The sequence below is a fragment of the Pleurodeles waltl genome, chromosome 2_2 (assembly GCF_031143425.1).
Source record: "Pleurodeles waltl isolate 20211129_DDA chromosome 2_2, aPleWal1.hap1.20221129, whole genome shotgun sequence".
NCBI lineage: Eukaryota > Metazoa > Chordata > Amphibia > Caudata > Salamandridae > Pleurodeles > Pleurodeles waltl.
This window is the reverse complement of record NC_090439.1, coordinates 828,667,431-828,693,386: the sequence shown is the minus strand read 5'-3', so window position 1 is coordinate 828,693,386 and position 25,956 is coordinate 828,667,431. Positions and strand designations below refer to the sequence as shown.

General features: G+C 44.6%; 1 protein-coding gene across 7 annotated transcripts in view; it reads left to right on the top strand.

The window, feature by feature from the left end:
- Positions 1–25,956, top strand: part of LOC138274052 (membrane-spanning 4-domains subfamily A member 4A-like) — a 773,612-nt gene that overhangs the window by 729,290 nt on the left and 18,366 nt on the right. For 6 of the 7 annotated variants that reach the window (XM_069218966.1, XM_069218954.1, XM_069218964.1 and 3 more), the window contains exon 8: positions 14,611–14,748. The exons of the other annotated variant lie outside the window; for it this stretch is intronic. In XM_069218966.1, the coding sequence (XP_069075067.1) occupies positions 14,611–14,748 (138 nt within the window). The remainder of the gene's footprint in view (positions 1–14,610; positions 14,749–25,956) is intronic. 7 annotated transcript variants of the gene reach the window in all.

Below are 25,956 nucleotides of genomic sequence, written 5' to 3'. Positions count from 1 at the left end.
CCATCTGTGCCTTTCAAAGCATTTCCAGAGGTCAGGAGAGGCTACTCCTCTCAGGCCCTTAACACTTATTTCCAAAGGGAGAGGGTGTAACACCCTCTCTCAGAGGAAATCCTTTGTTCTGCCTTCCTGGGACTGGGCTGCCCAGGCCCCAGGGGGGCAGAAACCTGTCTGAGGGTTGGCAGCAGCGGTAGATGCTGAGAAAACCCCGGCGAGCTAGTTTGGCAGTACCCGGGCTCTATGCTGGAGCCCCGGGGATGCATGGAATTGTCCCCCAATACCAGAATGGTATTGGGGGACAATTCCATGATCCTAGACATGTTACATGGCCATGTTCAGAGGTACATTGTGATGCTACATATAGGTATTGACCTATATGTAGTGCGTGTGTGTAATGGTGTCCCCGCACTCACAAAGTCCGGGGAATTTGTCCTGAACAATGTGGGGGCACCTTGGCTAGTGCCAGGGTGCCCTCACACTAAGTAACTTTGCACCTAACCTTCACTAAGTGAGGGTTAGACATAGAGGTGACTTATAAGGTACTTAAGTGCAGTGTAAAATGGCTGTGAAATAACGTGGACGTTATTTCACTCAGGCTGCAGTGGCAGTCCTGTGTAAGAATTGTCAGAGCTCCCTATGGGTGGCAAAAGAAATGCTGCAGCTCATAGGGATCTCCTGGAACCCCAATACCCTGGGTACCCTAGGTACCATATACTAGGGAATTATAAGGGTGTTCCAGCGTGCAAATGAGAATTGGTAAAATTAGTCACTAGCCTGCAGGGACAATTTTAAAAGAAGAGAGAGCATAAACACTGAGGTTCTGGTTAGCAGAGCCTCAGTGATACAGTTAGGCACCACACAGGGAACACATACAGGGCACACTTTATGAGCACTGGGGTCCTGGCTAGCAGGATCCCAGTGACACAGGCAAAAACAGCATACATACAGGTAAAAAATGTGGGTAACATGCCTGGCAAGATGGTACTTTCCTACGGCCATATTCGGAGTTAAAATTGTGAAGCTGGATATAGTTATTGACCTATGTCCAGTGCATGCGTAAAATGGCGTCCCTGCACTTATGAAGTCTGGGAAAATGGTCCTGGATGACAAGGGGGCACCTCTGCTAGTGGAGGGGTGCCCTCACACACAGGTACTTTGCACCTAGCCTTCAGGATTGGAAGGCCTGACATATAGGTGACTTATAAGTGACCTGGTGCAGTGTAAATGGCTGTGAAATGGTGCATGCACCATTTTACGCAGGATGCAATGGCAGTGCTGCAGAAGTCTTTGCATGGCCTCCCTATGGGTGGCAAAAGTAAAGCTGCAGCCTATAGGGATCTCCTGGAATCCCAATGCCCTGTGTACCTAAGTACCATATACTAGGGACTTTATAAGGGGTGACCAGTATGCCAATTTGTACCAGTATGCAGTGACAAAATTGAAAGGACATAGAGCATATGCACTGGGGTCCTGGTAGCAGGACTCCAGTGACACAGTGAAACACACTCACATCAGGCAGAAATGGCGGCCAAAAAGAAGGTACTTTCCTACACATGGCAGTTGCGGACGAGTATGGCTTTCTGGTGGTGAGCGTCTCCTTTTATACTGTTCGTTTCAGCCTGGTGTTCCGTGGTGGTCCGACCACAGTGGAAATGTTGGTGGTGTACAACCTCGTAATGAGTTTGGTGGAAACATGGTCTCTGATGGACTGGTGGTGGCTCCAACCGACCGCAGCGGTCTGACCACACTGGCAGTGCCGGCGGTGCTTTAGCGGGATTCTGGGTACATCACAATCAATGTCATAATTTATCGGTCTTCTCTGACAGCCTGTTGGCAGTTGGACCGCCAACATGGTGGTCCTCAACCTCCAAACTCGTAATGAGGCTCTTTGTGTCTTGGGTATATTCTATGGTGTACTGAACTTTAAGTCTTGAATGGCATGATTAGAAACTAGTTGCATAATGCCAGTGCAAAGCCAAAGAGTCACAATACTGTTCCTTGGCCATTGCTTGCTACAGTGTTATAGAGAATTCAAAACACTCTTTGTGGGCTGTGCCCTTTGACTCCATATTTTGGATCTGCCCATAAAAAAACGGCAAAACAGTGTGTGGGAACAGTGACCTTACCAAAGTTATGCAGTCCTAACTGAAGGGGGTTATGCTATCTATGAACAGAGAGAGTGTCAGAAAACTGCATAAAATTGGTTGTCACTTCTCCAAAACATCTTCTCAGTACACCAAACCACCCCGTATGACAGGCCTATCTTTTTATGTGTGCAGTTCTCCACCCAGACTGTGGGTAAAATGCAGTTTTGTTGTTCCTGAAAAAGCGTAAACTTACACAAACGTGTACATTTGGCTTTATGAATAAGGCCCACGTATCAAAAATATTAATGTTGATGGCTAAGCAATATTTAATTGTGCAGTGTGTTTTACTTTTTCTTTGGGTCCCATGGATGGAGGAGTAAGCATGAAGTGTAGCTTTCAACCACATTTAACAGAAATACATTCTTGCAGTGAAAAACCGCTCATCTGACTATTACTGGGTCTGGGCAGAATTTTCATTACCCCAGAGTAGTCAGAGTAATTTTGGTAATTCTGCTTTGCTCTTTGCTGTGGAATTACTGATAATTAGAGATTACTCATCCTTGTGTAATTAAGAGTATGACGGGGGGCAATCCTACCACGAGAGCACATCTAGCAAGCAGGAATATCCATTCACTCATGATGTTCTGTTGCATTTAATACTGTTTCATAGCACAAAATGCATCCTTGTGTATATTTTGGACACAGGGGCATTTTTGCTCTGAGTAATAGCGCAAAATGCAGAATTGCTCTTCTCGTGTAAATCAAGCGTAATCTCGCATGATTATGCTACATGGAATTACGCAAGTTATACACCCACCACTAGCTATTACTCCCTATATCTGGGCAACATTCTAGAACTTATTTTGTGCCTCAAACAAGTGGCAAGAAAATCCTTACACACTGCTTTTTTATGTCTACTACACAAACTTTGAAAGCATTTTTATGAGGTGCATGATGAAATATAAGTAAAAGTTCTTAAAATATTTACATAGAAATGCAAGTTGATCCATTTGAGGAGTGGGTTAAAATCACTTAAATTTATTATTTCGGCTAGTAGGAAATTAAGCACTGGCAAAGACAATAGATCTCACATAGGCAAGAGCTATTGGTTTTGCCAATGTCTTTTAGCCATGTTGTAAAGAAACATGGCTGCTGTGCAGCATGGCAAAAATATTGAAATTAAGTCCTGTGATCTGACCAGCACTGTGGCTGTGTTATATTGACTTTTTATGGCGAGTGAGTATGCAGACAATGGGAGGGAGAGTGAAAGTTAACAGGCAAAACATGGACAACAGGACAAAGGGTGACAGACAATCAGCCTATAAAAAAAGCACTATGTTGTGGCCAATCTCGCTGAATCATAGAGCTATTTTATCTTATGGTGGGTTGGGGAGCAACACAACAACAATGAAAATGGGGGTATAGAAAGGCTTTATAAGAAGCATTTATAGCCATGTCAATCCAAGTGTATTGTTAGAGCTGGCAGCATTAAGGTGGTCTTCCCCAAACTTGTTTGCCTGCCTCTCTCTAGTTTTCTGACCTCTCTTTTGCTGGTTTTAGGACTCTGCACACTTTACCACTGTTGACCAGTACTGAAATACTTGTGCTCTCTCCCCTAAACATGGCAACATTGGTTCCTACCCAATTGGCATATTTAATATACCCATAGGACCCTAGTAAAGTGCACTGCATATGCCAAGGGCCTGTAAATGAAATGCTACTAATGGGCCTGCAGCACTAATTGAGGCCCTAACATAAGTTGCCCCTTAACCATGTCTAAGGACTGCCATGGCAAGGCCTGTGTGTGTGGAGTTCCTCTGCCACCTCGACTTGGCATTTAAAACCCTCTTAGTCATCCCTAAGGTAGACCATATGGTAGACCCTATGTGACCCACATGGCAGGGTGCAGTATGTGTGGAAGACATGACATGTAATATTACGTTTTACATGTCCTGGTAGTGAAAAACTCCCAAAGTTGTTTTCCACTATTGGGAAGCCTGCTTTTCTCATAGGCCAGCATTGGGGACTCCTCGAAATACTTTTAAACTGTAGTTCCTGATCAGGAAGGAGGGCTAGCTCATGTTTCATAGCTTTGGAATGGTAATAATTAATCCTCTTCATTGGTAAATTTGGATTTGGAATTACTATTTCATAAATGCCACCTTTAGAACGTAGGCATTTCTTTGCTGATCTATGTGCCTTACTGTCTGTCTCCAATCGACATCTGGTCTGTGCTGGGTGAAAGCTCCCCTTGTGCACTCCACCCAGACAGCCATAAACACATGACACTCAATTGTATCTGCATTCATCTGCATACTGATGGGTCTCCCTGGGCAAGAAGGGTGAAGGGACCCACACTCACATTTCAAAGGATAGTGGCCTGACCCCACGCAAGGAACTGATGACCCCCACATATAACCTGTCAGACAGGACTGCGCTGAAAGGGAACTGGTGCACTCCAAACCCACTCTTTGAACTCTCCCCCAATTCTAAGGCACATTAGAATATTAGTACTGGGGCTCTGACCCCTCAAATCAGATACTACTGGATCTAATTCTAAAACTCTGTCAGAAGGACTGCTCTGCTGCTTGTTGCTCTGCTGCCTGCTGCTCTCTGACCCTGCTGGAAGGACTGCTGAAGGACTCTGCCTTCTGATCAGAGTGATCTGCAAGCACTTGCTGGCTTGCCCCCTGTTCTCACCGAGCTTTCAGGGCCTTCAAAGCCCTCATTAATGACACTTCATCACAGCCCCAGCGCTGCTCTGACTAAGTGGAACATTGTCCAGAGACTGCAATTTCTAACATTGGTCATTAGCAGTGCGAATAGGACTTGTGTTTGTGCAGTGCCATACAATAGCTGTGTGTACACTACCTATCCACATTTAAAGCCCATGTCAATTTTGTTCTGCAATTATCCCTGCTCTACATTTTCAGACATTCTATACATCATGTCTCCGGCTGGCTTTATAAATAGAGCCATGGAGTTTGAGTTGGCCAAGCTGGAGGAGTACACAATTAACTTATTGAAAAGCTTCTTCAGAGGGATGGCGGTACGTGCCTGAGGACCCATCTAAAAGGTGGAGTTTCAAATGGCACTGAGGGCCTGGGCAGAGGCCCACTCTGAAGAGAATGATGGAATGGAGGAGCCTATGGAGGGTTCTGGTGAGGATCTATCTGCAGCGGTTGATTGGGACATCCCTGAATTGGTAGCTCCTGGGAGAGCAGAGAGCAGTATCTCCAATCATGGCCTGTACCAGGGGAAAGAATAGAGGAGAAACAATTCCAGCTGCATTTAGTCAAACTGAGAATGGAATTTGAGGAGAAAAAGGCTGAAAGAGCCTTAGCTTGGAGGAAACTACTTCTGGCTCATGAACTGAGCCTAAGGAAGCTGGACATCCATGCCAGACAGTTTGATTCAAACAGTTATAGTGGCAGCATACCTTCAGTACCTGATGGAGGTAAGAAGGTTTCTGCCCAAGGATCTGATGCCCAGTTATGTGGTAGGAGATGACATTGAGAAGTGGTTTTATGCTAATGAAGGTGTGCTGAAGGCACACATGGTACCAGATTAGAAGATCACTGTGGGGCTGGTATGTGAAAAACCATGCCAACACTTAGGAGGGAAACAATTCTAACACTAGAGGTTGGGGAACAAACTAAGTACCCCCGATGAAAACCATCTTACTTGCCAATTTTGGACCGACCCCTGAGAAGTATTGCCAAAGTTTCAGGGACAGTTAGAAGCTCCCCAACCAATCCTGGGTAGATTTAATTGATTATTGCAGTAAGGCACTGAATGGCTGGGTGTGGGGCAGCAAAGTTCATGGTTATGTTTGGTTGTGCAATTTATTTGTGAGAGAGCACATGCTCAGTATCTGTTTTACAGAGTTGAGGCAGCACCTAGTTGACAGTAACCTGACTGACCCCAGGAAGCTTGCTGAGAAGGAGAACCTATGAGCTAGTACCAGAGTGTCCAAAAAGGTATCTGGGAGGGACACACACAAAGGTGGTCAGGGTTCCCACCAGAAGAAAGAGGGAGGAGAAAAAGTTAAACATATGGAGTTCTCTAAAGGCTGCCAAAATAATTCCCAAGGAAGTAGTGATAACCAGTCCCAGTCTGATTCTAAAAAGAAAGGGTTCTTTGACCATGGGACTGGGGGATTTGTACCCTAATGTACAGAGTGCTCCAGGTCTGGTCACTCTAAGGGCAAGTCCAAATATCCCAAGTGGTCACAGCCCCCCACTGATGGACAGACACCTAGGTCGGGCAGTGTAGTGCTCTGGGAGGAGGCAGTCCCAGCTAGTTTTAGGGAACAGACACAGGTAACTCTAGTGTCACTAGGGTATATAGCCATGTTGCCAAAAGCCCACATGCCTGCCAATACTTTAGAGTATAGGCAGTGGGTCACCATTAACAGGCAACGGCTGGAGGCTCTGCACGACATGGGACCCAGCATGACCACTGTCAAATTTCTGCTGGTGTCATCAGAGCAGGTCCTCCAGAACACATTCCACAAAGTCGTAGTCACCGATATTTCTGAGGGACATCTACCATTGGCTCCAGTTCTCTTTGAGTGGCCGGGGTCTCAGGTACTCTGAAAGTAGCTGTGAGCCTTGCCATGTCTGTAAATTATCTGGTAGGCAATGACCTGGACCACACTACCTGGGGGGAGGTAGAGCTCAGGTCTCACGTGAAGATGCTGGGATTGCCTGAGTGGGTCTGTATGACCACATGGTAAACGGTCCATGGCTGCCTGGGAAAGGAGTCAAGGACATCTGGAGCATAAAACAATGGCCCAGACAGCTGCCAAGTAGAGGGGCAAGGGGTGTGGGAAACCGGGCCCTGAAGTTCCCACAGTGGAGGTTGATGGAGTCCCCGAGCAGGAGGCCCCTGAGCCTGGCAAGATAACGGTGGGCCCACCAGGGAGTAGATCTGCACAGCGCAGAGAGTGTCCCACTGTTGAGGGCTTGAGGCGACAGGTCTCAGCCCATGCAGCAGGTGAAGCCTCTGACAAAAACCTAATCTACTGGGAGAATGATCTCATCTACAGTGAGTCTAAGGCTCCAAGTACTGGGTCAGTCCATGTGCTGCTGGTCCCAAGTGTTACTGGGCCGTCCTGCTGGGTTTGGCTCATGACATACCCCTGGCAAGACATTTAGGTCATGACAAGACCATCGCCAGACGTTTCTCCCACTTTACTGCCCCTGAAATCAGACAACCTCAGACACATTCTCCAGGTCCTGTCTTAATTGCCAGGCCAGTGGCAAGACAGGGAAGAAACTGAAAGCTCCCCTGATCCCACTTCCTGTCATTGGCATCCCCTTTGAAGGGTGGGCATCAACATTATTGGTCCTTTGTACCTCAAGACAGCCCTAGGCAACAGGTTTATCCTGGTCTTGGTGGACCATGCCACATGCTACCCAGACACAATACCTCTGAGGACAATGCCTGTACCTGTGGTGACCAGAACTCTAATGGAGATCTTTATCCGCGTGGGTTCCCCCGAAGATATAGTGTCTGACAGAGGCACTAACTTCATGTCTGCGTACATAAAGTCCATGTGGCATGTGTTTGGTGTTAAGTACAGTTTCATAACACCATATGAGCCTCAAACCAATGGTCTAGTTGAAAGGTTCAAGAAGACCTTGAAGGGCATGATTGCAAACCCAACTGAGGCCATGAAGTGTAAGTGAGATTTCCTCTTGAAATGCCTTCTCTTTGCCTACAGGGAGGTGCCACAGAAAGCAGTATGGTTCAGCCCCTTCAAACTTCTCTATGACCACCCTATCAGAGCACCTCTGAGCATTGTCAAGGAGGGGTGGGAGAAAGGTCCTCAGAAACACCTAAGGATGTGATCAGCTACATGTTGGTCCTTCGCAACCAGATGTATCGCTTCTGGAAGAAAGCCAGAGCAAACTCAAAGCCAGCCAGGAGGTAATGAAACACTTGTATGACCAGAAGACCACTCTGGTAGAGTTTCAACCTGGCCAGAAAGCATGGATCATGGAGCCAGTAGAGCCCAAAGCTCTCTAAGATTGCTGGCTCACATGAAATCAAGGAGCATAAGGGAGCACTTACTTAGTGGACCTCCAGACCCTGAGAGGTCTGAAGTGAGCATGCTCCTTGTGACTGATGAGAGTGTAGAGGAGGAGAGTGAACCTCTCCCTGACCTCCTTTCTGCACAGGAACACAATGGGTCAGTGGAGGGCGTTAACCTCTCTGCCACCCTTACCGCAGACCTCAAGGTGACTGTCACCAGTTGCTAAGACAGTTTGTCTCGTTCTCACTCAGCCCTCGACTCACACACCTGTGTGTCCATGATATCGACATGTGACACCTTCCCCCTGTAAAAAACAAAACTTGCAGGCTGTGAAAACCAGCATCCAGGCAGAGGTAGTCAAGATGTTGGCCTTAGGTGTGATTGATCCATCTAGCAGTCCCAGGTCCTGCAATGTTGGTACCAAACACAACCTCCCCGGCACTCATCCAGAACTCTGGGTCTTTGTGGATTACAGAGGACTCAAGTCTGTCACCAAGACTGACGTACACCCCATCTCCAAAGCTGATAAACTTGTGGATAGGCTAGGCGCTGCCAAATTTCTCAGTACTTTTGATTTGACACCAGGGTACTGGCAGATCGCCTTGACTTAAGGAGAAAAATAGAGACAAGCCTTCTCAACCTCTAAGGCCATTATCAGTTCTGGGTGATGCTCTTTGGCTTGAAGAATGTGCCTGCTGCCTTCCAATGGTTGGTTAACAGGGCCCTGGCTGGTAAGGAGGCTTTCTGGGTCACCTACTCAGAAGCTATTATCATCTACAGTTCCAGCTGGGAGGAACATCTGCATCACCTCCAAGAGGTGCTTTAGGCCCTGCAATAGGCAGGCCTTGACAATTAAAGCAGGTAAGTGCCAGATTGGTCAGAGTTCTCTGGTGCATTTGGGACACTGGATAGGTGGTGGCAAGGTGCAGCCCCTCCAGGCCAAGATTGAAACTATCATGGCCTGGCAAACACCTAGAACTCAAACAAAAGTGAGTCTTTGTAAGTCTCACTGGCTACTACTGGAGATTTATTACGGGCTATGGCATCACTGCTGGCCCCTTAACTGAACTGACTTCTAAGAAGCAGCTTAGATTAGTGATCTGGACAGAGGCTTCTCAGCCTTTGATTCCCTCAAGAAAGCCATTTGTACAGCACCTGTGTACAGCACCCCTGATTAGGAGGTGATCATGCAGACGGATGCTTCAGAGCACGGCATACGGGCAGTCTTAGCACAGCTGAATGAGGAGGGCGTAGACCAACCAGTAGTCGTCATTCGCTGGAGGTTACTTCCACAGGAACAGAGGTGGAGTGCCATTGAAAGAGAAGCATTTGCTGTGGTCTGGGGACTGAAGAAGCTGAGACAATACCTGTTTGGGACTCACTTCCGGGTTCAAACAGACTGCAGATCCCTCAGATGGCTCATTGAGATGAGAGGTGAAAATCCTAAGATTTTGAGGTGATCTATCTTCTTACAGGGAATGGACTTTACGGTGGCACATCGCCTGGGGACTGACCACACTAATGCTGATGGTCTCTTCAGATTCTCCCGCCTTAGTTAAAAGGCGCCCATGGGGTTGGATAGCTCTCTCCACTTTCAGCTGGGGGACACATTTTTCACCTGACGGTCTTAGGGTGGTCTTTCCCTAACTTTTATGCCTGCCTCCCTCCATTTGTCTGATCTTGCTTTTGTTAGATTTGGGACTCTGTGCACTTTACCGCTGCTGACCAGTGCTTAAGTACTTGTGCTCTTTCCCCTAAACATGGCAACATTGGCCTCTACCCAATTTTTCATATTTAATTTACCTATAAGTCCTTAGTAAAGTGCACTGTATGTATCCAGGGCCTGTAAATTAAATGCTGCTAGTGGCCTACAGCACTGACTGTGCCCCCACCTAAGTAGTCCTTAACCATTTCTCAGACCTGCTTTGGCAATGCCTGTGTGTGTGCATTTCTTCCACCACCTGGACTTGGCATTTAAAACCCCTGTCAAGTCTCAAACCCCCTTTCAGTACAAGTAAGTCACCCTTAAGTGAGGACCTATGTGACCCACAGGGCAGGGCAAAGTGTATGTGAAAGGCAGGACATGTAATGTTAAGTTGTACATGTTCTGGAAGTAAAAAACTTCCAAAGTCGTTTTTCACTATTGGGAAGCTTGCTCCTCTCATAAGCCAGCATTGGGGATTTCTTAAAATAATTTAAAGCTATATTTCCTGATTAGGAAGGAGGGCTACCTCTTGTTCCATATTTTTGGAACGATAATGTGAAATCCTCTCTATTTGTAAGGGTGGGTTTGACATTACTATTTTAGAAATGTCACCTACAGAAAGTAGGCATTTCTCTGCTCTTACTGCTCTATCTGCCTTACAGGCTGTCTCCAATTCATGTCTGTTCTGTGCTGGGTGACAGCTCACCTTGTACATTCCATCCAGACAGCCATAAACACAGGACACTCAACTGCATCTGCATTCATCTGCATTGTAATAGGTCTTCCTGGGCAAGAAGGGTGGAGGGGCCCACACTTACATTTCAGAGGGTAGTGGCCTGACCCCACACAAGGAACTCATGACCCCCACAGATACCACGGCATACAGGACTGGGCTGAAAGTGAACTGGAGCACTTCAAAACCACTCCTTGAAGTCTGCTCCACTTCAAAGGCACATTTGAGTATAAGTATTGGGGCTCTTACCCCCTGAAATCAGACACTACTGGACCTGGAACTAAAACTCTGTCAGAAAGACTTCTGTGCTGCCCAAAGGACCCAATTGGACTACTTTCCTCGAAGTACTGCTCTGCTGCTTGTTGTCCTGTTGCCCTGCTGTAAGGACTCTGCCTTCCCACCAGAGTAATCTCCAAGGGCTTGCTGGCTTGCTCCCTACTCTCCCTGACAGCTCAGGGGCATCCAAGGCCTCATGATTGGCACTTCATCACAGACCCAGAGCTGCTCTGACCAGGTGGAACTTTGCCACGGATTATCGCTAGCGAGCGCTGTGCTTCTGAAGTTGAGCCTATTGTCCCAGATCACTCTAGTGAGAACAGTGCCTCTTTGCAGAACTTGCTCCGCTCACCCAAAAGTTGTGTCTACTGTCACAAATTTCTACCAGCAAGTGCAGTGCCTCTTCGCAACCCCACACCGCTCTACAGTTGTGGTGCCTACTGACCCCGAGTCCCATTTCACGAGTGCGGTGCCACTCGCACCCACTAAACCACTCTGCAGTTGGAAACCTGCATTGTAGACTGCAATGAGCATTTCAGGAGACGTGTTTTTGCTCATTGATGTTTCCGGAGTCGCGTGCCAAGTACTGCCACATTTCACTCACATGTATTTAACTACCCAGGTCTGCGTGCTCCACCGGTCCTTTCCCTGGCACCCTTACACAGCCTCTGGGCCCATATTCTGACATTACTGTATCACTTCTAAATGAGTGCACTCGATTTCTAAAGCACTGAGTGAATATTTATGAGAGTGAATAGCTCGATGTAGGCTTATCAGATTTGTGCTATTTTGGTTGTGATTCACTCGGATAAATAACTTCTATTTCCCTAACCTGACTCATTTTTGTGGTGTTTCACTTTGTAACTGTATGAGTTATTGCACAAATACTTTACACGTTGCCTTCTAAGCTAGGCCTGCCTACTCTGTGCCAGGCTACCCAAGGGTGAGCACAGGATAACTTAGGCCCAGATTTATACCTGTTTTGTGCCAAATTTGCATCATTTTTTTACGCAAAGTTGGTGCAAACCTAACTCCAAATTTATACTTTGGCACTAGACCCGTCTAGCGCCAAAGTTTTGGAGTTAAAGTCATTTTTTGCTAGTGGGAAACTACCTTGGTGCACGGGAGGGAGTCGGGCCTAAATAATGGTGCTAAGCTTGCTTAACGCCTGGGTTAGGTCAGGCATTAGGGAACCTGTGGGCCATAGGTCCACAGGTGCCCTCCCCAGGGACACCTCCACCCACACCAGAGGGACACCAGAGGATGGGGGACCCCATCCTAGGTAAGTATAGATAAGTATAGGTAAGTCTTTTGCTTTTATTTTTAAAGTGCCATTGGAGGCCCTGAAATGGGCCCCCATACATGGCACTGGGTGCCATGGCCATGCCAAGGAGACCCTTGTCCCCTGTGCTGGCCATTAGGGTGGTGGACATGACTCCTGTCTTTTATAAGACAGGAGTCACGTGGTATGGTAGGTTTTGCATCAAGAATTTACGCTAGGCTGGTTAGAGTCATTTTTGTTACTCTAACCAGCCTAATGTCACTTTTCAGTGCAAAGCTCCCTTCCGCCATACTGCCTCCCCCATCCGGCTAACGTCATTTTCCTTGATGTTAGACCACCCTTAGCGCCTGTTTGCACCATTCCTTAAATATGGCGCCCTACTAGCTCTGTGGAATGGCGCAAGCTGTCCCTATACCTTTTGACGCAAAACTGCATTAGCGCAGTTTTGCATCCAAAAGTATAAATTTGGGCCTTAGCTTGTGTTGTGACTTACCCTGACTAGAATTATGGTTCCTACTTGGTCAGGGTGCATACGTCTAGCAACAAGAAGCCACAATTTCTAACTTGTCTTATAAAAGTTTTGTGTTTTTTCCTGAAAGGATCACATTATTACTGCACTGGTTGCTGTTATTAACTCACATATTGCTTTCTCTGAGGTTCAATTTACTTCTAGCATGTAATTCTCTCTTAATTCTCAGAGTTGTCATGGCTACCAGTGCTATATTAAAATGTATGTTGCTGTGTTCTGACAGATTGCACATTTGAGGTTTTTCTGGCTTCAGAGAAGTGTCAAACGGGTCATATAACTATAGCATACTGATCAATTTTGGCCAAACGATTTCTACTTAGTGTGTACTTTGTCATTGGCAAAAGATCTGGAAAAAGTGTTACATTTACAAAATTAACCACACTTGCCATAACATGTTCTAACTCTAATACAGTAACATTTGGAAGCAGCATAGCCAATATTCAATACATTTGCCAAAGCTGAATCATGCAGATGTACGCATGAGATGATACGATGTTCAGTACTGTTACAGTTACATTTCCTTCATTTTATATACTTCCTTATTCATCTGTGTGAGTGTTCCCGTTTATACATTAATACTTATAGATTATTTTCAATTCTTTTATGCCTTGTTATATATACATTGTAAGGTAAGTCAACTCTCAATTAAAGCAGTATGGCCAAGGAGCGGGGGAGGAGGGAGAGAATAAGCAACACAGACAAAGGGGGTGGGAGGAAAGAAGCAACACCGACGACTGGGGTTGGGAGGAAAGAAGCAGCACAATGGAAAGACGAAAGAAAAAAAAGATAGTGCCTCAATCACAGTGCCAGCAATGAAGGGATACTAGTAAAAATGAAAAAGCCAGTACTTGGTCCATGTTCCACATGAAAGAAGAGGATGGGAAACTGGCACGCTGTGGCTAATTTGGAGGCAGTTTATAACAGTGACAATGAAGCCAATGAATGCTAAGCATGGTCAGGCTCCAAGTCTGTTGTAGTAAGCAATGTCTCATGCAAGTGACATTACAAGCATACAGTCTTCGGTGAGACCTAAAAAATGATGGGCAATCGACACAAGATACATTCACAGGACAACAATGGCCTCCGAGATGGAAGATAGAAATCTTGGATCAAGGATAAATCTCATCATTTACCAACATTACTATCCATATTTCTTCAAAGAAGACCATGTCATCATTCATGACGTTAAAGCCCTTAATTATTTAATTTTCAGTAACCTTGTGCAGGCGACACAGAGCTCAGTAAACAAATGTATACCATTTACTTACACATGTAGTCTATTGCTCATTATCTCTTCCACATCTACCCATGGTCAGGCTAGATTGAGACATGGATCTCCAGTAGAGTTCAGTCCCCAACCCTCCTTTACTGACATATCCGTTGAGACCTATGTATTTTGGCATTCAACCAAAAAATGATTTGCCATAAATTGCTCTATATTGGTTTACCAAGAGCTCTAAGAGTGGAGAAGAAAACACTAGCTCTAAAGTGTAAATTGAAACATTATGTATGACAGAGAAGTTTTAGAATTAGAATACCACATGTTATGCTATATTACTGAACAATATCCCAGAACTTACATTAGACTTGCAGGCCATGTCCAAATTAGCATTTTACAGAAAAAGACACATTTTCATTCAAAATGCCAGCATTTTCTTCCCGAACCATTTGCAACAAAAGAGCTTGTCCTTTTTATAAACTAACCCACCTTCCAAATTTAAACTTACCATTTATTAAAACATTATTTTATCATGATTCTCAAATATAATTTGTCAGTTTTATCAGGTGTAAATCTGGAGTAAGGCAATGCAGCGCAAATCACCAAAAGGGCACCAGAGCAGAGGAAAAGGAAGAAATGCACTGTATTGCCTTAAATAGACTAGTAACTACAGAGTAAATTCTGTATAAAATACATGTATATTATATTGTGCTCTGTACTCAGGCATTGTTGTTTTTTTTAGGATCTGGAGGAAGGAATTTTTGCTGTACTTCTGATCCTTTTGATACTGGAGTTTTGTATCTCAGTTTCCACCTCTGCTTTTGGATGTAAATCTGCTTGTGAATGTTGCTGTTCACAACCACAACCACAAAGAGAACAGGTAAATATTTGCTTAGATTGTGATATCCATGCTTTCTAATCTCACTCGCTATATCTATCATTATAAGAACACAGTTAGAGTGAATACAGTTAATGTGATCCTGTCAGAGCTTTCATCAACAAATTAATAAAAAAATCATCAATGATACTGATGATGTCAGTTAAGACATCATCAGTGATAGTCATAAGATCATATTCAATGAATGACAGGTGTGAGAGATAAGGTTGGCAGAGGGGTCTCATTTAAGGTTTTTTGAAAATTTCCTAACAATGACATTTTAACTTTGGTGACCCATGGGGCAGGGTGCTATGTAAGTAAAAGGCAGGACATGTACATGTGTGTTTTATATGTCCTGGTAGTGGAAAACTCTTAAATTCATTCCCACTACTGTGAGGCCTGCTCCTTTCATAGGATAGCATTAGGGCAACCTGCATATACTGTTTGAGTGGTAGATTCTGATCAGAAAGGGGTAATCAGGTCATATTTAGTATGGCCAGAATGGTAATACAAAATCCTGCTATTTGGTGAGGTTAGATTTTATATTACTATTTTAGAAATGCCACTTCTAGAAAGTGACAAAATCCATCTGCGCCTTACAGCCTGTCTCCAGTCAACGTCTGGACTGGGCTGGTTGACAGTTTCCTTGTGCATTTCACCCAGACAACTACAAACACAGGATACTCAGTCACACCTGCAATCATCTGCATACTGAATGGGTGTTCCTTAGCTGGAAGGGTGGAGGGCCTGACACTTACATTTCAAAGGCTAGTGGCCTTCCCTCACACAATGGACTGCCAAACCCCCTGCTGGGACCCTGGCAGACAGACCTGTACTGAAAGGGGAACTTGTACATTTCAAAACCACTCTTTGAAGTCTCCCCCACTTCATAGGCATTTTGGGGTATATAAACTGGGTATCTGACCCCATCAACTCAGACACTTCTGGACCTGAACCCGCAACCTGTCAAGAGGAACTGCCTGGCTGCTCAAAGGACTGATCTGTGACGCCACGAAGACTGGTGGCGCAGAGGGCAGATCGGCGGTCTGCATTTCGGACAGCCGTTTCTGCCTTGGTCCGCTTTCTGGCTAAACTCTCTTTCTGGGCACTGTTTACGCTGCCCTTGCTCCTGCCCTCTTTAGTTGCTTACCTGTTCTTGCTGTTTTTCTCTTTTCTTCTTTTTTCTTCCTATTTTCTTTTCCTTGCATTAGCCATGTTTCTTCTTCCCAAGAGTCGGTGTTCCTTTCCCTGAAGGCCTTGCTCTTTACTTTTCTATACTATGGATATTTTTCCCTTTGATGTCAATGTGGTCTTTTCCAATCTAAGATGGTGTCTTCAATATTTCATGTATGTCACTTCATGTTTTTCAGTATATGGCTATTTTTCCATTCACCTGAATGTGATCTTTCCCAATCCAAGATGGTGTCTTCAATATTTCCTGTTTGTCACTTCCTGTTTTTCAGTATATAAGCACAGGTTGGTTTTCTGTTTCTTGCGTTGCAAACACTTCCTTCGTGGTTGTGCTCCTCGCGCCTGTATCCTGTGATTTTGCTTGTTCTTTTTCCGCCTGCAGTTTGTTCCAGTTCTTTTTTGTGCTTTTATTCTTCTTTTTTCCAGGAGTCCTTGATACTAAGGTTTTTCCCACGTTGTTTTTTTTCCCTCTGGGACTTCTTATGGAAGTTATGGCCTGCTTGGTGTTTTATTATCAGCAGAACAGTAGCTACTGGAAAGGGTCGCCCCTACCTTGGTCAATCCAGAACGAGCAAGAAACCAAGTGGAGCTCAGACCTGCAACACAAGTTTGACGTTGCCGCGACTCCACTGATGTCACTCAGGGTCCTCACAACACTGCAAAGTCAATACATCACATCCAGACGGCCTCAATCCAGTGAGCCCGCCAGGTTACCAAGGATGAGCATCGCAAATGTTGCCGCTTCAATGACCCTGAACTCTGGACGGAACTGACGCCTCACCTCCACCTGCTTCGCAGAGCGGAACTGAAGACTCATCTCTTCGGACGCCGTAAGGGACTGATGCCACACCGACTCCAGCGACGCCTCTCTCCAACTCCATGCAATGCCACTGTTCTTCGTTTTGCAAAGGTACTGTACCTGGGGGTCCATGTGACTCTATGCACCCGTGGTGTCAGATTGTTGGGAACCACTCCGTCAACGATGCTGTGATATCCCCAGTTGGAGCTATGGTACTTTCTAGACGCTTTAGTTGGATGTATTCTTTAAAAATTCATAACTCTGCTTATGTACATTGGATTTTCATTGTTTTTACTTTAGTGTATTCAGATAAATATTGTCTATTTTTCTAAACTAGTGTGGTGTATTTTTGTGGTGTTTTCACTGTGTTACTGTATGATTTATTGCACAAATACTTTACACATTGCCTTCTAATTTAAGCCTGACTGCTCAGTGCCACGCTACCAGAGGGTGGGCACAGGATAATTTGGATTGTGTGTGACGTTCCCTGACTAGGAATGTGGTCCTTACTTGGACAAGGGTGTATACCTCTGCCAACTAGAGACCCCATTTCTAACATTCGGTTATAGGGGTTGCCCTGTGTGCAGGTTCACTACACAGCCTAGGTGATGGCCAATCCCGCAACACAGTGGACCTTGGCCGGCCCATGGTGATGTATACATAGGAATTCATTTTTCCTTGTGTATTGCACACAAACAATATTTCTGTGCCAGGTAAGAATACTGTATGTAAACACAAATGGTCAAATAGTAGGAAAAAATCAAACAGTTAATTCCCATCCAATGAAACTATCAAATGATCATTGGATTGCACTTTAATCACCCGATTAATTATTTCATTCTACTTTTTCTAACATCAAGGATAGTCCAAAAAGGTTCACAAAATTAATTATACAAAAAGACAAATAACCATATATACATATATACAAGGTCCTTCACAGCTCTCCATAATTTAATTCAATGTGGTTATATTCATAACTAATCACAATCATCCACATATCAGAGATGGTTGCCTAATTAATCACATCTCTAGTCTTTTTTTGTTCTCCATCATTGGTTCAGAAGAGATGTTATCCAAGATCCTTTAAGGTAAACTCTATTTTCCTTGCAACCTCTACAATTTTAAGGTTGACGCGTTTCAGCCCCTTATCATATCGGCCTCTTCAGGACTAGCCGAGAGGTAAGTACCTGATAAATACAAACAATACGTATTACTCCCTCAAATTTTATCTAAACCCTAAAACCCTTCACCGTGAGGAAATTAAATAAAAAATAAAGATTCAAATAAAATATTTCTCCCCATTCCATGGTGTCTACTACACCCCACCACTTTGTTAACTTAATGGTTAAACATGTAGTATATCATATGTCACAACTCAAATCAAAAAGCCCATTTTAGCAAAGTGCAAATATCAATATGTCTTAAAAGCAGCCTTTTTCACCTCCTCATGTGAACTCAAATCTCATCTATACCTTAACAGATGTGCTCTGACGCCGCACGTGTTGCGCCGCGGCACACGGCGCGACCTGAACATTCGGGTCGGGCCGCGCAAGCAGCACAGAGACATGCCGCACCCCCAGCCTCTCGTGCAGCATACGAGGCCCCAAATTGGGCATGGGGCCTCGTTTCTTCCTAGCGCGGCACACATTCGGGCATATTTAACCCTTTCCCACTCACCTGCTATCGTTGTCCTTTTCTTTCTATCGCCCTCATTGTGCCTCCCTTTATGTTTTTCCTTCTTTCTCATTATTCCCCTCTCTTCCCAGCATGCTTTGGTTCCCTACTTTCTATGGCTCCTTGTCCATTACTTTCTATGTGTTTTTCCCTATCTAATATGGTGTCCTTGCACTTCCTGTTGGTCGCTTCCTGTTTTTGGGTATTAAAGCGCTGTGATTCTTTCCCTCCTTGCGCTGCAACACTTTCTGTTTGGATGGTGCCTTCGCTCCTTCTTCCTTTGTGTCAGATACTGGTTCACGTCAGTTCCAGTGTTTTTTCTGTTCTTTTTTTATCTTGTATTTACTTTTTGACTTTTGCTTCTGTTCCAGGAAATGTTCCTTTTTTGAGGTTTTTCCCCCTTATTAGGTTTTTTTCTCTGTCTGGCACTAATTCTTTAGGACACGGCCTGCCCTTGGCGTTCCTATCGCCTGCAGCACTGTGGCTACCAGAAAGAGACGCCCCTACCTGGGCCAAGGCCGAAAATTCAGGAACAAGAACCTTGCCACTCGTTCAGCAGACTTGAGGTTAAAGCAGCGCGTAAGTCGTGACAGCACGTTGTCACGACTCTCCTTTCTTGGATAGAATTGCATAAGTTAAGTTATCATTTCCTGACAAAATAATCATTATTGAGTCAATTGCAGGTGCATAAGACTTATGGGTACTCACTTAAATGGCGCTACTTTTTACGTTCCCGTGCCTTGCGCAACTTCCCTCCGGGTGCTTCTCGGTCTGTCGCTTACCAAGTACCGGATGCGTAAGGCCAATGGCTGAAATTGCAGTGGCCATTTGGAAAAGGGGGACTAAAGTCCAATCGTCTCTACTGTGGCGGCCATCTTTAAACACGCCTGATCCTTATCCTTAAACACAGACCAGTTTGTCAATATTCCCTGAACTGACGCTTATGACTATATTCACTTTACTTTTACCTCTTTAAAAAGCGTGCTTGTCAAGCTTCCACTTGTAGCTGCCAAGCGCACTGTATCTAATAACAGAATTCTGGGGCAAGTTTACAAGAAGGGAACTCAAACCTTAGTGTCTCAAACGTGGCGGCCATCTTAATACTCAACTGGCCTCATCTTGAATAATGGCTTGCGTCACAAGAGCTGTCTATAACCCTGCTGCATCATATTCTAAGAGAATATACGTTCCTAAAACTTTAAAAGGATTGCATCTTTTTACTACAGGAGAAAAACTTTCTTGCTTATCTAACTAATGTTTTCAAGGAAAGCTTAGGTGTTATCTTACTCGGTCTTATTAAGCTTGTTGTTGCTGACATCTTAACCACTCTCACATTTTTCCCTTATGGGAATGAAATCACATAAGCATATAGCTTAAAACCAAGTAATGACCCATAATTATTTCCTGATGTTCCTGTGATAGTTTGCATAACGTATCTAATAAACAACTTTATTCTTGAGACCACCCGAGAGAACATATATATATCACATATAACAGTGTGATCTACTTGACATTGCATCATTAAATCAATCTTTAGCCAGTAGAACAAGTTCTCCCCAGGTTTGAAGTCTTCTTAAATCAGACCCCACATTTTGTCCAGATCATTCAGGCCATGTTTTGCTGTTCCATATTTCTTCATTACCATTGCCTAAGAACAATGGATCTATATTTAACAAGAGGCATTGTGCGATATTAGGTGGCTGGTTGACTAAGGGTGTGAGCCTTTGTCAAGCAGCAACCACGATCCCTTTCAGGGTTGGGCACAAGCAAACCCCAAATAAACCCATGCTCAATCCCCTGTTAGCCTATCACAGAGCACTCAGGCTTAATTTAGAGGCAATGTGTAAAAAATTTGTGCAACACCATAAACAGTCAAACAATGAAAACTCCACACAAAAAGTATCTCATACTGTATTGGACACATAGAGTAGAATTTAATAAATGAAACAAGACCAAAATGACAAAAATTTAATCTCTAGAAATGAAGTTATGAATTTATAAACAGTAAAGTGCAAAATAGAACCTTAAAGTATAAAGTGCCAATCGCACCTATCTCGTCACACTGGACTGAGTTGCAGCCAAATGTTCAGACCAAAGTGATGTAGCACAGCTCAGATACAGTGGCAGACAACTCTAGCTGAAGGTTTACCTTTTCACGTTTTGTACCAGTTTTTTAACCCGTGGTGTTGGATAGGGTCATGAGGAGCAACAAGAGTGTCAGGGGCTGAATGGTGTGAGGACCAGTGTCACGGGCTGGTGGACTGGTGTCTCGTGCTAACAGTCCCCTGCAAGCAGTCGATGTTGCTGTGCAAAGAGATGGGCTGGTAGTGGCTTGTGGTGAATTGTGGTGCAAGCTACTCAGTCTGGGTGTGAATGGGCCCATTCGCAGTCACAACGAGCCAATAAGCTAGATTCTAAGAGCTTGTGAGCCACACCAACATTCCAGGACATGGGAGACACAACTTGAGGGTCAGGAATGTGCTGAAAATGGGTCCAGGAGCTGCTGGGAAGTCTTTTATGCCCCTGAGGCTCAGTCAGGAGGCCAACAGACTTACCCTTGGAGTCAATCTGTGGTCCAAGGTTCAAGAAGAGTTGCAGGTCCAATTCTTTCTCCCAGGCAAGAGGGAAGTAGGCAGCAGGTCAGCACAGCAGGGCAGTATCTTCTTCAAAGTAGCAGTCCAGCAGAGGGGCAGTTCTTATAGCAGCAGAGCATTCTTTTTTACTGGCAGAGTATCCACAGGTCCAGAAGCGTACTGAGGAGTTAGTGCCTGAGACACTTATATATATACAATGTTGTGCCTTTGAAGTGGGAAGAAGCTTCTAGAGGCATGCCTTTGTAGTGCACAGATGCCCTGCCTTCCTGGCTCTGGCACCAGACTATCTACAGGGAGTTACATAGGCCTCTGCATGGCAGTAGGGTACAGCCTAGTTAGGATTGAGGCTGGGCCCAACTCCTTCCTCTTATCCTGTCAGTAATGGCCCATCCAGTCACACCAGGGCACTTCATTGAGTGTGGCTGTCTATGGGGAATACACAAGCCCATCTGCCAACTACACCCAGTCATGTGACCAGAGACAGGCTGCAGGCACTAAATGGCTAAGGAAAGAAAATCCAACATTCTTAAAGTGGCATTTTCAGAATTACAATTTAAAACCCAACTTCACCATAAGTTAGGATTTTAAATTGTGATTCCAGAGGCGCCAAACATGAATTGGGTATCTCTCCCATTTTGAAACTGCACTTATAAAATGTAATCAGGTAACTCCAATGTTATCCTATGGGAGAGGTAGGTCTTGCAATAGTAAAAAAAAATGAATTTAAGAGTTTTTCACTATCAGGACACGTATAATGCAAAAGTACATGTCCCACTTTTTAAATACATTGTACCCTTCCCTCTGGGATGTCTAGGGTTCACTCCTGGGATGGCTTATATGTATTAAAGAGGAAGGCTTGGGCCTTGCAAAAGGTTTACATTGGCAGATCATAATGGCAGTTCATACTACACACACACACAGGCTGCAATGGCAGCCTGACACATGTTTAAAGTACTACTTAAGCCAGTAGCACAATCAGTGCTGCAGGCCCACTAGTTGCATCTAAGTTCCAGACCCTGGGCACAAGTAGTACTACTTTACAAGGGACTTACAAGTAAACTAAATATGGGTACAAGCCAGTCTTACCATGAACTAATGAGAGAGCATAAACAGTTCACAACTGGTTAGTAGTGGCAAAGTGGTAAAGTGCACAGAGTACTAAAAGCAAATACAATGGGTTCAGACAAAATGTTTGGGGATCACACTGCAGAAAGGACCAGATCCAACATGTAGACAGGGTGACTTTGGTATCTATAGCATTGTAATTAAAAGCCCTCTTCAATGGTAAAGTCTTATTTTTAATCACAATTCTGAAAATACCGCTTTTAGAAAGTTGCCATTTCCCTGCCACAACTATTTTGTATCTGCTGCCTGTTTGCTGGGCCACATGACTAGGTGTACCTGGCAGGTGGCCTTTGTGTATTGCTTCCAGACAGTTAGACAAAGTGAATCTAGGTGTTGACAGGATGAGTATGAGGGGGAGCTGTCATCTAGCCCACTTGCACATTACAAAGGACCTGTCTGATCACTCTCACAAAGGATTTTGACACTAGTCTATTGTGACCAAAGACAATCTGGGGCCAGGCCAGGTAAGCAGGAAATTCCAAGCATCTCTAGGTGGTGGAAACCTATGGACATTTCTCATACTTCAAAGTGGACACTAGGTATAAAAATTGGACCTCAGACTCCCACCTCTGCAGTACACATCTAGATATGTGGCCAGGAAAAAGAACTGCTGTGCTGCTGACAGGACTGCCACTCTGCTGGACTGTTACCTAGAAGGACTGCTGTCCTACTGTGCTGGTGTGCTGCCCTGATGTCCTCTTCCTTGGATGAGAAGGACTAGACCTGCATCCCTAACCCACTAATCCAGAGTGACTCCAAGGGCTAGTTGTCTGGCCTCCTGATCAGAAGCCTCAGGGACAGAACAGCCTTCAAACAACCTAGCATCTGCACTCTTCCATCTGTGAGTCCTGCCCTCCCAAGTGGTGTCACCCCAGTCTCGAACCCTTAGAAATGGGCCTGAAGTTGCTCTGCTAGCTTACATGTGGATTCAGCAGAACTGATGCATGTCCTCCATGGTGCGGTGCATCTCCAGCAGTACAGGCATATCACCTGTGCTGCTTGACTCATTGAACTTGGAACCAACATATTGCCTCTGCTGCACTGAATTCCCTGATGCTATGCCTTTGAATCTCATATCGCAGACCATCCAAATCACTGCTGCATAACGCATCACCACACAAGGACATTGCGTTGCCCAACACAACCCAACAGAACTGCTGTGGCATGATGCAACTCTATGCAAGGACATTGCCTTGCACTACACAGCTCCCCAGAACAGCTGTTGCACAACGCATCTCTTCACCGTACCTCACATCAACTCTATTGTGAGACACATCACTTTGCAACAAGAATTAAGGTACTGTGTTCAGAAGACCTAAGTGGGTCCCTGTAGCCAACCCACACTCCATTGCAGTCAGCTTTAACTTGTGACTTTGTCCTGGTCTAGAGCGATCAGACAACAAATGTTGGTGCCTGGTGCTTTTTGGCTCTATTTCAATGAAATATTTAAAATTCCATATCTCCGGTTTTAATAAATGGATTTTCGTCATTCTGACTTGATTTATTTATTAAAATTCACTCCATTTTCTTAAATGGTGTTGGATTTTTCTTGTAGGGCATTTTCACTTTATTACTGTTTGAAGTACTGCATAACTACTTTACACATTGCCTCTAAGTTAAGCCTGAATACTTCTGTGCCGAGATACCAGAGGGTCGGGCGCAGGCTACTTTAGTATTTACTGGTGTCTTCACCCTGCCAAGGATTGTGGTTGCTGCTTGAGTAAGGTTTCATCCCCCTCAAACATTGCACCCAATTTCCAACTGTGGTGTTCGGCAGTGAGGATTTGGACTTGTGATTATAAGTGTCAGCGAGACCGGATCCTCGAATGATTGCGCGCTCTGCCGAGCCGAACTGCAAGGGTTAATTGCCAAGAATGAATTGCACACAACGTTGCCGATTCCACCATCCAGATCCAATTGCCTCAAAATGATCATGCTCTCTGCTGATCCGAACTGCAAGGGTTAATTGCCAAGAATGAATTGCACACAGTGTTGCTGATTCAACCATCAAGTTTCAAATGCCTTGAAATGATTGCACACTCTGCCAATCCGAACTGCAAGGGTTAAGTGCCAAGAATAAATCTCACACTGTAAATCAAAAAGCCAAAAACTCAAATGTTTCTAGAAACCGAGTCGGGGTCCTATCCCGACCTCCGCCTCACCGCCCTGCTTGAAGATCAGCAATATAATGAGGACAGGGCCAAGAAATGTCCAAGTAGGCCTCTGGAACAGGAACCCTGGAAAATGCTGCTGCTCTACACCGGGACCTCGGAATAGTAAGCACGTGGAGCTGGGCTGGGTCCCTTAAATAGACCCAAGCCCCGCCCACATGCCACACCCAGCCAGGCTGCAGGAAAGTCTTGAAAATGAACAATACATTACAAATAGCAATAATGACATTTCAAGATAAATACCTGCAATGGGAAAAGTTAATATGCAATATCAACACCTAATGCATGAATTATTACATTGCATAAGGTTTGTCATTTTACACTATGTTGCCCATAGAGCGTGCACTGTCCTGGTGTTGACAGTAGTCCCCCTCCCGAACGCACTCTAGGGCCTGGCTTGTCTGGGTTTAGGTGGTGAAAACATCGCACTAGTCGTGGAGCATGAATGTCAGATGCTGAGACCCATGAGTCGTTCTCTGGACAGTACCCTTTCCAAGACATTAGATACCAGAGAATACGACCTCTAAATTTTGAATCCAGAACCTGTTTTACTTTGCATTACAATTCTCCTTGTACTAGTACTGGAGTTGGTCGAGAGCGAGTTTTCTGGAAAGCTCTTTTCAGGCGAGAAGTATGAAACACTGGATGAATACGTAGTGATTTTGGTAACTGTAGTTTGTAGGTTACTGGATTGATCTGTTGAAGGACTGTATAAGGACCTATATATTTGGGATTAAACATATGTCTTTTCTTGCAATCAGTGTGTGTTGATAGCCGCACTCTATTTCGTGGCTTATATTGTGGTATCTCACAATGTTTTTTGTCATAATGTTTTTTATACTTTTGTTGTGCTTTGTTTAGGTGTTGCTGGATTTGTTTCTGGGTTTGATGGAGTTGTAGTATTGTTTCTGACACTGCTGGTGTAAGTGAACTTTCTTGTGGAATTGTGATTGGTAAAATATCTGGGTGATAACCAAATAGACCGAAAAAGTGTGTCACTCCAGTAGAAGTATGATAAAAGTTATTGTAGGCCAGTTCAGCTAACCAAAGCATTGATACCCAAGAATGGAGCACTTTTTCAGCGTAAGCACGTAAATATTGTTTCAATGTTTGATTGAGTCTCTCAGTTTGGACATCTGTTTGAGGATGATGACTGGTAGATAATGTAGATGTAACTTGCAGCGTCTTGCACCATGTTTTCCAGAAGTTAGAGGCAAATTGTGACCCTCGATCGGAGAAAATTGCTTTTGGTAATCCATGATAACGGACCACTCAGTAGTATGGTGCAAGCAATGAAATGTGCATATTTTGTGAGACTATCTACCACTACAAGGATTACTGAGTGATGTTGAACAACTGGCAGTCCTGTAATAAAGTCTACTGATATGTGTTCCCAAGGTCGGAGTGGAGTTGGGAAAGGATGTAACAGTCCTTTTGGTTTTGAATGACTTGTCTTGGTACGAGCACAAACTTCACAGTTAGTTACCATTTGCTTGACGTCTTTTGTCAAAGTAGGGCACCAAAAATATTGTTGGATTAGTTCAAGTGTCTTAGGAATACCTGGATGACCTGCCATAGGTATAACGTGCAACCAATGGAACACTAACTTAAGCAACTTGGTAGTGGGAACAAATAAGCATGCATCATGAAAAGGTAG